A 12302-nucleotide genomic window follows, 5' to 3' on the forward strand; every position below is an offset into this window, starting at 1 on the left:
TCTTCATCTGTAAGTGACTCTGGTGCTTGGACAGGCTCGTCAGAATCAGAATTAATGTTTGGAAACAAAGGTGTTGAATCTGTATCATCTGTAACAATTTGATCCAAAACAATTGGGTTTATATTTGGTATAACAAGATTAGCATATTGTTGCATATCATTTTCCCTTCTTTTGCAAAGACTAGTTACACATCCCATTGTCACTTTTCGGTTATTCAGCAGGTATTGAATTGACAGAGTATGTTTTCGTTTTGGCATAATTTTGAAGCAGAAATTCAGTCTTGACGATTGAAACCGTCACTCGGAACTTTTCAACGCATATCTGTTCGTATTTAATTGAATAATTTACAAAAAATTACTTTTCAAGGATATGTTCCTTCTGCCCTTGTTTATAAATCATGTTTTTTCTCTAAAAAAGGTAAGTAACCAACTTAAGATCGGGATTATCCGTGAAGCAAAAACATGTAAAAAATTTGTTGAAGATGAAAATATGGTTTATGCACATATTGTCGCTCGTGTAGAAGGAAAATCAGACCCTATTTACGATACATACAAGGAAAACAAGCCAATGTATTTCAAAGCCAATAATACTCATTTTATTTCTGGTTTTAATCTTGGAATACGTGGTGCATGTGAAGGAGAAATAAGGAGAATAACAATACCACCAGAACTTGCTTACAAAGGGGAATATGTTGAAGGTCTTTTTGAACCTTATTCAACATGGATTGTTGATGCAGAAATCCTTGAAGTGATCAAAGAACAAGTTCTCCTTTAAATATCATCTGTATTTTGTCAATAAAATAATTGTTTTCATTCGGAATTATTTTGCAAAAATTTTCAAAATTAACAAAAATTGTTTCAAATGATTTACATAATGTTTTTGGAAATATATCATTCAATAATTTCCAAAAATAATTTACGAAAATCAAAATAGAAAAATGATAAAAACTTTTTTCAATAAGATTTATTGTTTAGATGGATTGTTTTTGAAGAATTCTTCCCATATTTCTGTTCCAAGTGAGAATGAATTAAGGCTTCTTACCAATTGAGAGTCACCATTGTGTAAAGTTAACCATGTTACTGGGAATTTATTTGGATACATTTCTTTATCACCTTTCCAAGATTCAGGTATACCTTGGTCATAATAATGAATATCAACTGTTCTAATTCCAGGATAACGATTATCTGTAGTACGTAGGATTTTATCGTGGCTATCAGTATAATAAATTGTTCTAATCCAACCATCATCATCATATCTGGCACCATAAATAGATTGTGCATGTCCATTTATGAAAAAATCGATATTCCAACCAATAAATTTTTTGTTATCGAAACAATCTGTAATAAATTCATTAAATTCTTTTTTCGTAACATAATAATCTCGATTTGTCATATTAGTTAATGATATATTTTTAAATACATTTTTGAAAAATGCTCCATGTTCGTTATCACTACTACCTTGAATATACCATTTATATATATCCGTGGATAATCGAACTTCATTTGGGAAATATTGTTTAATTTCATTAAATACTGCACTATGTTCCGCACCATCAAATGTTGAATTGGTTTTATTAGTGATATTAGGATATAATTGATAATATTTTTTGATATTTTCTTCATTATTTGCTAAGAAATGATGAATTGCATTTGAAGCATGTGCATGGCCAGACATGTGTGAATCTTTTCCTCTTGGTTGAGCTTTTTTAACATCCCACCATTTGTCTCCTTGTTGCCATGGACAAGTTAATTGATGTTCAAAATGTTTGATTCCAACCCACCTATGTTCCTTTAATTCATTCATTCCTGACATCCATACTGTTTTTCCTTTGTATTTTTCGCTTTTTCCATCATTATTTCTGCCATTTTCAAGATAATGAGCATAAAGTTTTAAGTCAGTATTTAAAGTATTAGATGGAATACGATGACCAAGTTCATATTCTGCAGAACCACTTGGTGATTTACCCCAACCTGTTAATTTTGCATTAGTTTTTATAATTGTGAAATTGGGTATGAATGCATCATTTTTATGATGATATGTTTTATCAACATAAAATGGTGAAATATTTCCTGAACCACCTTGCAAATCAAATGTTACAGTATAATAATTTGTAGACCATTGTGCATACATATGAATTATTTGATCTTTAACTTTATATTCATCTAATGTGAACGGTTGATAATAGGAATATAAAAATTGATATTGTTCTTTATTTGTTGACCAACCGATAAATGCTTTATTATCAGATGTCGTAAGTTTTGGTGGTCGCTCAAGTAAAACTTTATTAGCTGAACCTATAGTTCCAATTTGTCCTTCAATTTTTCCTTCTCCACCATTTAGATCATAAACAATTAAACATTGACCTTTTGGAATATTAAGTTTCCAACCTGCATAAAATGTCAATGATTGTGAAAAAGAAAATGGAAACTTGAAGCGTGTTTCAGGTGTACATTCAGGTGAAATATACCAACCATTAAATGTATATCCTGTATTATGAAATGCTGAAACAAAATCATCAATAATTGCTCCAGATGAAAATGATTTTGCAGGCATTGAACCAAATCCTCCATTAGGATCGAATTTAATCATTCCATCGACTTTATATTTAATCCATTTTGCATAAACGCTAATATTTTTTATTATTATAAATGGTAATGAAATCTGTGATTCATTTCTTAGATCTATTGATGTAAACCAACCAGCAAAAACATAATTTTCTCTTTGTGGTTGTTGTAAATTATAGATTTTAGTACCATCTAAATATTTTTCATTCATGTTTGGAGTTTTTTCATCATTAAAATAAAAAGTTATATAATGATAAATATAGTTTTTCCAGATTGGTTTAAATGTTACATTACGAGTAAATGTATAAGGAAACACAACCTTTTGATGTTCTTCAACAGAAAGCATTTTAACAAAAGCTGTTTCATAAAATCCATCGAAATATTGATCAGATGATGGAGGATTAAATGTATTTAATATTTCAAGTACGGGTTGAGTAAATGAACATTCTAATGGGTCCATTGTTCCGTTAGCTCCATTACCTTCAAATGTAATTACTCCAGCAAATCTTGATAACTTTTCCCATTTTGGATATAATGTATAATCTTTATCAAATTTTGTTGGAAATTTAACAGGTTTTTTCCATTCATAATCATAATACCAACCTGTAAAAGCATACAACGTACGTCTAAAACCATTTGGAATACTTTGAACTAAAGTTTCAGTGGTATAATGTTGTTCATTCATTATTCCAACTGCACCTAATGGATGGAAACTAATTGTAATTGTTTTAATAGATTTATTCCATTTAGCATAAAATGTTTTATCATCTTCAAATATATATGGGAATTTTACCATAGTTGAACAATCTGGAGTATTACACCAACCATCAAAGTCATATCCATCTTTTGTGAAATTATTTGGTAAATCAGAGATAACTTGCCCGAGACTATAAGCTAGCTTGAATTGCCTACCAACAGCAGTGTTAGGATCAAAAGTTATATAATGTATATCAGGGGGGTTTGTCGGTTGAGGTACACTCGTAGGTATGCTAGATGTAAATGAAGGTGTCAATGTATTATTTATTTGGTTATCATCAACACTATTATTGCGTGTAAGGACAACTGAAACGACTATAATAAGTATCACAGCCACTGCACCAACTGATGCTCCAATAATTAAAGGTAATTTTTCTTTTGGATTGCATTTATTTTTGTCTTCCAAAATTTTTAAAGCATCATCATTGTTAATTAACTCATCAGTTAAATTTTCCTGCATTATTTATTTGTGAACAAAAAAAATATGATATTTTTATCCAAATGTGATATCAAATTTCTATTATTCAGTAGATAAACAAAATTCCCTACATAAAATTATAAGAGTTCATAGCTTGAGAGGTTTTTTAGATTGAGGTTTTTCCGTTCTCGTCTCTTTGATCAAAGTTTAGACAAAAAATTTTGACTTCTTTTTAAACGAAAAAAAAAAAAAAACCAGAAACTACAGGACATGCAATTTTGTTCTTCATAATAAGGGGAAAAAAGGAAAAGACAATAGTTGAATCAAAAACATTATGATTACTATATAATAATAATAATAAAATGAAATTATAATAATTTTTAATTTATTATTATCAAATTACTGTTACTACAATTATTCCAAAAAATATTTAAATATATTTAATAAATACTATATTTATTATTTAATTATCTTTACATTCAAGTACCGAAGATATTGGATTTCCGTTTGTTATATCCGACCAAATCTTTGCGTCGATTAGCACCGAGTTTTCTTTTCTCGGCCTTTGCAAGTCCATCAACAAAGCTGCGACACGTACCACCGGCCCCACCAAATGTCGTGGCAATATAATTCTCTCAAAGAACTTCACGTATTTTTTGTCCGATGTTTTTTCCGACACTGAAAACAAACCTTTGCCCAATGGTCTAATCTCGATCAAACAAGTCGCCTTTTGGAACATCGACATTTCGATAGCCGAATTTTGGTCATTATACCAAATGATTATTACATCGGAATCCTTTAGGTTATTACGATTTGATTTTTCGACGAGTGGTAACACGTAATAAATAACTTCATTAGATTTATCTTCCCAATATATTGCGTATTCACCAGATTTAAATGAAGATTCTTTATTTTTAGCTTGATAAAACTCTTGTAAACTTATTGTGTCACCAATTGACATTAAAAATCGCTTAAAATCATTTGTTATCTTTGAAATGTCAATATCTAAAATTTCATTAAGTTTTGTTTGACCTTTTCCAATATATATTATCGAAAATGTTCTTTTAATTTTGTCTTGTTTAGATACTGCCACTAAAGCTTTAGTGAAACCTTCTTGATCAGAAATCGTGAAAAGTTTCTTTGCGCGATTAGTTACAATTGCATCGTATATGATAAATGATGGCTGATATGTTAAAAATGGTAATGAAGGAGAATCTTTAGCTGAAACTATATTTGATTTATTAGTTTCGTTATATTTATAATTAAATCGAATGTCATAACGTGATGTACCATAAGTAGTTGAATGATATAAACTTAAAATATTATCATCATTAAATTGAAATGAATCTAAAATATTATTCACATCTAAAACTTCGAAATTCGGCTTTTCTGGTATTGTAAAGACTTCGAAATCTTTATTAAAGTTATTTTCATAAAAAGAAAAACATTTTTCTAATATGTTTTCATAATGATCTCTTCGTTGGCTTCTATACATATTAAAATATTTATAAATTTCTTTAAATGTTGGACTTTTAAGTTCACTTAATAATAATATATTCGTATAAAACATTAATATCTTTTTAACATCTGCTTCAACAGGTCTATTGTTTACCATGAAATCAAATAAATTCTTCGCAATATTATATAATAACTTTGGCGATTTATTTATTAATTGTTTATAAAACATTGGAATTATATAAATAATATTATTAATAAATGATATGTTTTTAATTGTTGAATTTCGAGTACAAATATCAAATATATCTGTAAGTGTTTTAGAGAAATCTTTTGTTTTAGTATTTAATACTTCATTAATAAATAATATGAAAATAGCAGAGCCGAAGTTTTCTTCCAAAATAAAATCTCTATCAGTACAATACTTCTTCAGAAATTGTAATCCATCATCATGATTATTACTTAAATAATCAGATAATACTATATCAGAAGCTATATAATTAAATATTATCGATGAATTATCACGTATAAATGCATTATTTAAATTCGTTTTATATATGTTCTTTTTTAATAGTTTAAATAATGTTAAAGAAAATGGTATTGGTGATAATGCAACATTCATTGAACTTAACAAACAATTATCATGCATATTATTTTTGTTGGTTGACGAACTTAAAATCTTTGGATTTTGCATTAAAAATTTTAATATTATTATACCAAATTGTTGTGTTGCATATTTGGTATAAAATGAATGTTCAATAATATTATTAATGATTTTATATGTCGATTCATTAAAAAGCGCATTACAAAAACCAATTAATTTTTGTAATAATTTGGTAAATATAAATTCATTTAATTCAGTCTTTAATTTGTTATCTAAATAGACTTTACATAATATATTTACCATCTTTTGTTGAAGAGTATTAAAGTTCTCAAAAGAAGATGGTTTAGTAACTGTTTGAAATGATTCGATAAAATGTAAAATGAAATTTTCGATTTTTTCTTGATCCCAATCTTCACTACTTAGACGTAAATAGAAGAATTTTGGAGAATTATCAGTAGAAAATCCATATATATTTACATAATCAATAGGTTTTATATCTTTTTTAGATAAAATAATACCGAATTGTTCTGCAAATGATGTGAAAAAGTCAGTACTCAAACCAGGATGATCTTTATCATTTAATGAATTTAAATGTCCACTTGATAATATATTTGAAATTCGATTCGAAAACAAAACTGGATTTATTACTTTGAATTCAGATAAAGAAGAAAAATATATACAAATCATTTGCATGAAAGAATGTGAATTCCGCATTAAAAACATTTGTTGAATAAATATATTTTCGATTTCATCTAGAGATAAACCATTATAAAATGATTGTACAATTAATGACTTCGTAATTAAGACAATTTCGATAAAGTTCGATATTATCATTAAACGATTTTGTTTAACATCAACTTTATTAATTAATAATGTATGAAGTACTTCAATTATCTTATAACAAAATAAAATAATTGGAGTCAAGATTTTAGGGGATTGTTTATCAATACATATTTCTCTTAATGTATTAATTGTTGTCGTTTCTGCTTGACTTTGAAAAAATGTTAATAGATATGGTTTATTAAAGAATTGTTCCGAAAATAAAAATTCTTGAACTGCGTTATTATAAAATAAGTTTTCATATGATTTAATGTCTGTTAATACATAATCAAATGGTTTAACTAATAAAATTTTATGTGGAAAACTTTCTTTAATAAAATTAATAAATGTTTGAAGATATGTATCATATGTACTAATTGGAAACATATCAGAAACACAAACTAAGATATTAGACGTAAACTCAGCTAACTTAAAGTCAGAATGTGTGAATTTATAAGTGGATTGTAATTTGGAATCAAGACTTTTAAGAAGAATTTGGAGAAATAAAAATGAAATCGTGATCTTTTGCTTACGATCTGAAAATGAATTTTGTGGACCAACAAAATATGAGGATATAAAATATGATATTATTTTCCACCAATAAATAAACGTTTGATCGTTTTTATATATTGATTGATCAATGGAAATGGAAGTACAAAGCTTACAAAAACATTCAAAGTCATCTTGGGTTGAATAATTGGAGGAATTGTTTGGAAGGAAGGCATAAACAGCTTTGATAACTGTTTGCCATAGATTAAAATCAACCATTTGATTCCAGGAACTGATAATAGATATTGCATGCTTCCAACATTTAAGCCGAGACTCAAAATCAATTTTGGTTTCAAAAAGCTTGGTTAATATTTGTGCAACTTTAGGAGATATATTAATGGATTCCCTTGGATAATTGTCAACAATTTTTCGAAGGCATTTTATTGCTTTCATTATGGTTACTTTTTTGTTAGAATGAAATAAAGACATTCCCCAGATTGGACTAGATTTTTCTTCACCAGTAAGCGGATGTGTATCAATGTACGAAAGTAATTCAGTCGCAAAGTCTTCTAAATCTTTTGATGTTGGTGGCTTTTTACGAGAACTTAATGATTTTATGAGATCTCGTAGCTTTGACATTTATTTTCAACTTTTTAATTTTTTATATCACAAAGAACCGTTTATACAATCATCGGAACGCGCCCATTATTTTGAATACTTTACGTATCAAATGCCGATAAGACGTTTAAAGTTTTATAGTTCATGTAAACTATAGAAAAATTACCAAAAGAAAACGTTCTACTCCAGCATTAACAGATCATCTTTTCGAAAAAAAGTTAATGTATTCATAATTTTAATGATATATGTATTATGTCTTCGGTACACTCAATCATATATCAATATTCAGATTTATGGACAGACACATAACTTTATCAATGTTTACATTGTTTCACTTGTTGGTTCTGATAATTGGAAGCGCTCATATGAACTCTATAAAACATGGGGTCAAGAGTTTGTTGAAAAATTTCATGGAGTTTTTAAATTTTCCTCATCTTCAATGAACAAAAGTTTCGAAAATATCACACTTTATAATCCAAATGTTAGGTCCTATGGATACATTAAGCTTTTTCATCTATTCAATGATGCTGTTAAAGATTTTCTCGAGAATACAAATCTCCAATGGATTTATAGAACAACCGAGGATTGTTTTGTAAACTTGGAACTCTTTGAGAAATTCATGACCAATTTTAGTTCAATACATGATCCAAATTTGGAACTTATTGTAAAAGGACATGCCATCAAAAATTCACGAAAGCTTTATTTCATTCATGGAGGTAGTGGATGGTTTATGTCTCGAGCAGCTGCAAAAATGTACTATGACCTTATTCCAATAATTGAACCATACCAAATCCAAAATTCAATAACTGATGATGTTCTCATTTACAATTTCACCAAAAGAATGAACTTAACTTGCGAAGATGTTAATTTAAATGAGTTTCTAGGCACGGCACTCTCAGACGATGACATTATCAGACTTGCAAATGGAAATTTTACAGATGTTCCCTACTGCAGTAAGCGCAAAAGCTTTTATGATGACCTTCGTAGGATGAAAGACATAATTTTCTGGCATTCCGGAAAAGCTGATAATTTTCCAATGTATCATGGGAAAGAAGTCTATCCTCTTATGAAAGACAACTTATACTTCCAACGGTCATTACATTATACAGGCTTATGTTTAATGAATGAAACTAATTCTTATTTATAATTTTGTATACATGCACTCATTTGTCACTTTTAATAAAGAACGATATAGAAATACTTTTTTATTTTGTTATACTTTTGAATCAGGAAGTGCTTCATAATCACCAGACTTACGCGCGCAAACACGCATTTTTATGCATATAATAGTAACAAGTGGAATAAGAATTGCTGCTCCGAGAATTGATAAACCAATTATCATACCTTTACTGATTTTTGTTTCTTTTTTAGTTATATTTTCATCGTTTGGACATTCATTAATTATTTTTCCTTTTGAGATCGTGAACCCACAAAATGATTCACTTGAATATGAATGTTTAACCATTACAAGTGTTATATTTGTATTTACAAACGAATTATTATATCTGGGTTCAAGTTCTCCATAATAATATAAACATTTAAGTTTAGGACATTCAGAAAATGCATATTCCCTAATTTCAGAAACATCACCGATTGTTACTAATGTTAAATCTGAACATTTTGAAAAAGCATATTGTTTAATGGTTCGAAGAGTTGAAGGAATTATAATATTTGTTAATTTAGAGCATTCATAAAATGCATATTCACCAATAGAAAATAGTCCGATTCCTAAAGTAACATTAAATAAACTTGTACAAAATGCAAAAGCATTCGATTCGATGAAATTTAAATAATCAGGAATTTCGATCTTTTCTAATTTTGTACAATTATAAAATACATCAGATCCAAGTTTCAATAAATGTTGCTCAAGTTTAATACTCTTTAAGTTAGAACATTGTTGAAATGCTCCAGAAAGGATAAACAGAATCGAATTTGGTAATTCAATATTGGAAAGCATTAAACATTCCGCAAAAGCATATTCTTCAATTTCTGATAATATGCTATCTTCTTCAAATATAACATTTTCTAAGCTTTTACATTTGCAAAAAGAAGACATTCTAATTAACTGAACTGTCTTTGGAATATTAATTTTAGATAATTTGATACAATTATTAAATGCAAATGATGAAATTATTGATAAATTAAATACGTTACTTAATGTTACATCGTTTAAATTCGTACAGTTACAAAAACAATAAGGAGAAATAACAGTAATTAATTTTGGAATTGTAATACTTGTTAATGATATACATCCATAAAATGCTGATTCTCCAATAGTTTGTAATTCATTTCCAAATGTGACTAATGATAAATTATTACATCCTGAAAATACTTGAGTAGCAATTTTCTTTAATGAATTAGGAAGAGAAAGTTTTAAAAGTGAAATACAATTCTTAAATGATGCAAATTCAAGTGTTTCCAATTTATCATTAAATATAATTTCGGATAAAGAAGAACATTCAGAAAAAGCAGAATTACCGATATAAATTAATGATTTTGGAAATGAAATTTTCTCTAATTTATTGCATTTTTCAAACGCATTTTGATAAATACTTTCAATGGTATCACCAAAAGTAATCGTTTGTAAATTAGAACATTCGAAAAATGAAAAACTACCAATCGAAACAATTGGATTTGTAAGTGCAAGTTGGGCTAAACTTGTGCAAAGATAGAAAGAACGTTCACCAATTGTTTTAACACTTTCGCCAAATTTGATATTTGTCAAAGAAGTACATTTTTGAAATGCATTATCAGGAATTTCTTCAATATTTGAACCTATGACAAGATTCTCTAATTTACTGCAACCTGAAAATGAATTCACACCAAGCATTATGACTGTGTCTGGAATAGTAAGATCGACCAATGATTTACAACTCGAAAATGAAACCAATCCAATTTTCAATAACCTCATTCCAAAATCGATTGTGGTTAAATTTGTACAAAGAGAAAAGGCTGAATCTGGTATTTCTTTAAGATTTGCAATGATAAGAGTTTTTAAACTTGTACACTTAGAAAATGAAGCTTCGCCAATTGATGTCACACAACTTGAAATGTTTACTGAGTATAACAATGACCACCCATTAAATGCACTATCAGGAATAGTTGGAACATTATCAAATTCAAGAATTTTGGTTTTATTTTTGTAGTTTTTATATGTACCTTGTTCAAGGTCACTAGGGCTAACAATCAATGTACCGTTTTCTTCTATAAAAGTTTGTTGTGTAAGGAGAAAAAATAGTGAAAAGAAAAACATGAACGATTGAAAAACGTTTTTCAACCCAAAACTGAACGTTCAAACAAAAAGTGTTCAAATTTTTTGACTTTCCCTGCTTGTAATTTAAATTATACAATTATAAATCCAATTAGTGATATCACACGCAATTACAAAGGCGATCTTATTTCATTGTTTATGTCAAAAAATTTCTACCAGAAATAAAAAATAGATATCTATTTTAAGTCATCACTTGCGAAATTAAAAATATCTTCACAGATATTTCTCATTTTGAGGCGTTGATTCTAAGAGGACATGCTATTTGACATCAAAAAAAGGATGATTGATTATTCGAGTTAATTACTCCATACTTGTATAATAAAAAAAGACATGATTTTTGTCAGAAACTTGGTTTTTGCAGCTAAATATCAGCCATTACTTAAATGACAGAATATCAATTGAATGAAATCTTGTAACATATTTCAATGATAACCACAAACATTTTTTATCACTGGTCCTTATTTTGTACCAAAACCATGCTTTTGTTCATATATAAAATTTTAATAAATCTGAGAATGTCATTTTTTTGGGATTTTAACGAATTTTCTAACATCCAAGCTTATAAACTGTGCTGTTTAGGTTGAACAAAAAAGATATATTTAGTTTGACGAAAAAAATTCTTTAATTTTGTATTTAAGTTCAGATTTCAGTCAAATCCATTTATTAACGAGTTTACTTTTGCGAGTCTTCCAGAACAACATAATGAAGGTATGGTGATATCAAAGGCCAATTTTCTGAAAACCATTTAATCAAAACGGTCTTTCTTCGTTTTGCATCTCGATCTAGCTTTACATTGGCATAATTTGCAAGAACTTCTGCGATACTTAACAATTCTGGTTGCTTTATGTTTGTTCCAAATCTTTTGGTGATTTCTTTCCATGCTATGTTATCTTTAGGGTCAAACCCATGCAAGCGATCATTGATTCTTTCCTTTTCGCGGTTAGTTCCTGAATGAGGTGTTTGAGAAAATAATTGACATATTTCTGGATGAGATTGTAAAATTGCTGCAATAGCATTGGGATCCGTAAGCTGCCCCTCCTTTATTGCTCCAGGGTTGTAGTTCTGTGCTGTAGGAGCTGTAACATCCTGACTGTTGCTCATAATTTTTTAGAAAAATACCGCCAAACCGCCATCATTGTGCAATTGCTATTGAAATCTGCTAGTCAAAAGGTTTATTTTGACAGGTTTATTCAAAACCGTCAGACTCCAGCCAAAATTTTTCATTCTTGGTATATAATATTAGTAAATTCTCAAAGAAATCACGCATTTCAATAAAATCATTGTATAAAAACTATATTGTTTGGGGAA

General features: G+C 28.4%; 4 protein-coding genes across 4 annotated transcripts; 1 reads left to right on the forward strand and 3 right to left on the reverse strand.

The window, feature by feature from the left end:
- Positions 1–369: 369 nt before the first annotated feature.
- On the forward strand, positions 370–774 carry GO595_002949 (peptidyl-prolyl cis-trans isomerase, FKBP-type family protein; the record flags this gene model as incomplete). The annotated part of the gene is made up of 1 exon (XM_067915915.1): positions 370–774. One exon carries the CDS (start codon positions 370–372, stop codon positions 772–774), a length of 405 nt encoding a protein of 134 aa, XP_067776750.1.
- A 673-nt stretch (positions 775–1447) lies between these two features.
- On the reverse strand, positions 1448–3780 carry GO595_002950 (Listeria repeat-containing protein; the record flags this gene model as incomplete). Its single annotated transcript, XM_067915916.1, has 2 exons — positions 1448–1450; positions 1534–3780. 2 exons carry the CDS (start codon positions 3778–3780, stop codon positions 1448–1450), a joined length of 2250 nt encoding a protein of 749 aa, XP_067776751.1.
- Positions 3781–4201: 421 nt separating this feature from the next.
- GO595_002951 (uncharacterized protein) lies at positions 4202–4699 on the reverse strand (the record flags this gene model as incomplete). The annotated part of the gene is made up of 1 exon (XM_067915917.1): positions 4202–4699. The coding sequence occupies one exon, from the start codon at positions 4697–4699 to the stop codon at positions 4202–4204; it is 498 nt and encodes a 165-aa protein (XP_067776752.1).
- A 6967-nt stretch (positions 4700–11666) lies between these two features.
- On the reverse strand, positions 11667–12095 carry GO595_002952 (uncharacterized protein; the record flags this gene model as incomplete). Its single annotated transcript, XM_067915918.1, has 1 exon — positions 11667–12095. One exon carries the CDS (start codon positions 12093–12095, stop codon positions 11667–11669), a length of 429 nt encoding a protein of 142 aa, XP_067776753.1.
- Positions 12096–12302: the final 207 nt, after the last annotated feature.

Source organism: Histomonas meleagridis (genome assembly GCF_020186115.1).
Source record: "Histomonas meleagridis strain 2922-C6/04-10x chromosome Unknown contig_20, whole genome shotgun sequence".
NCBI classification, from domain to species: Eukaryota; Parabasalia; order Tritrichomonadida; family Dientamoebidae; genus Histomonas; species Histomonas meleagridis.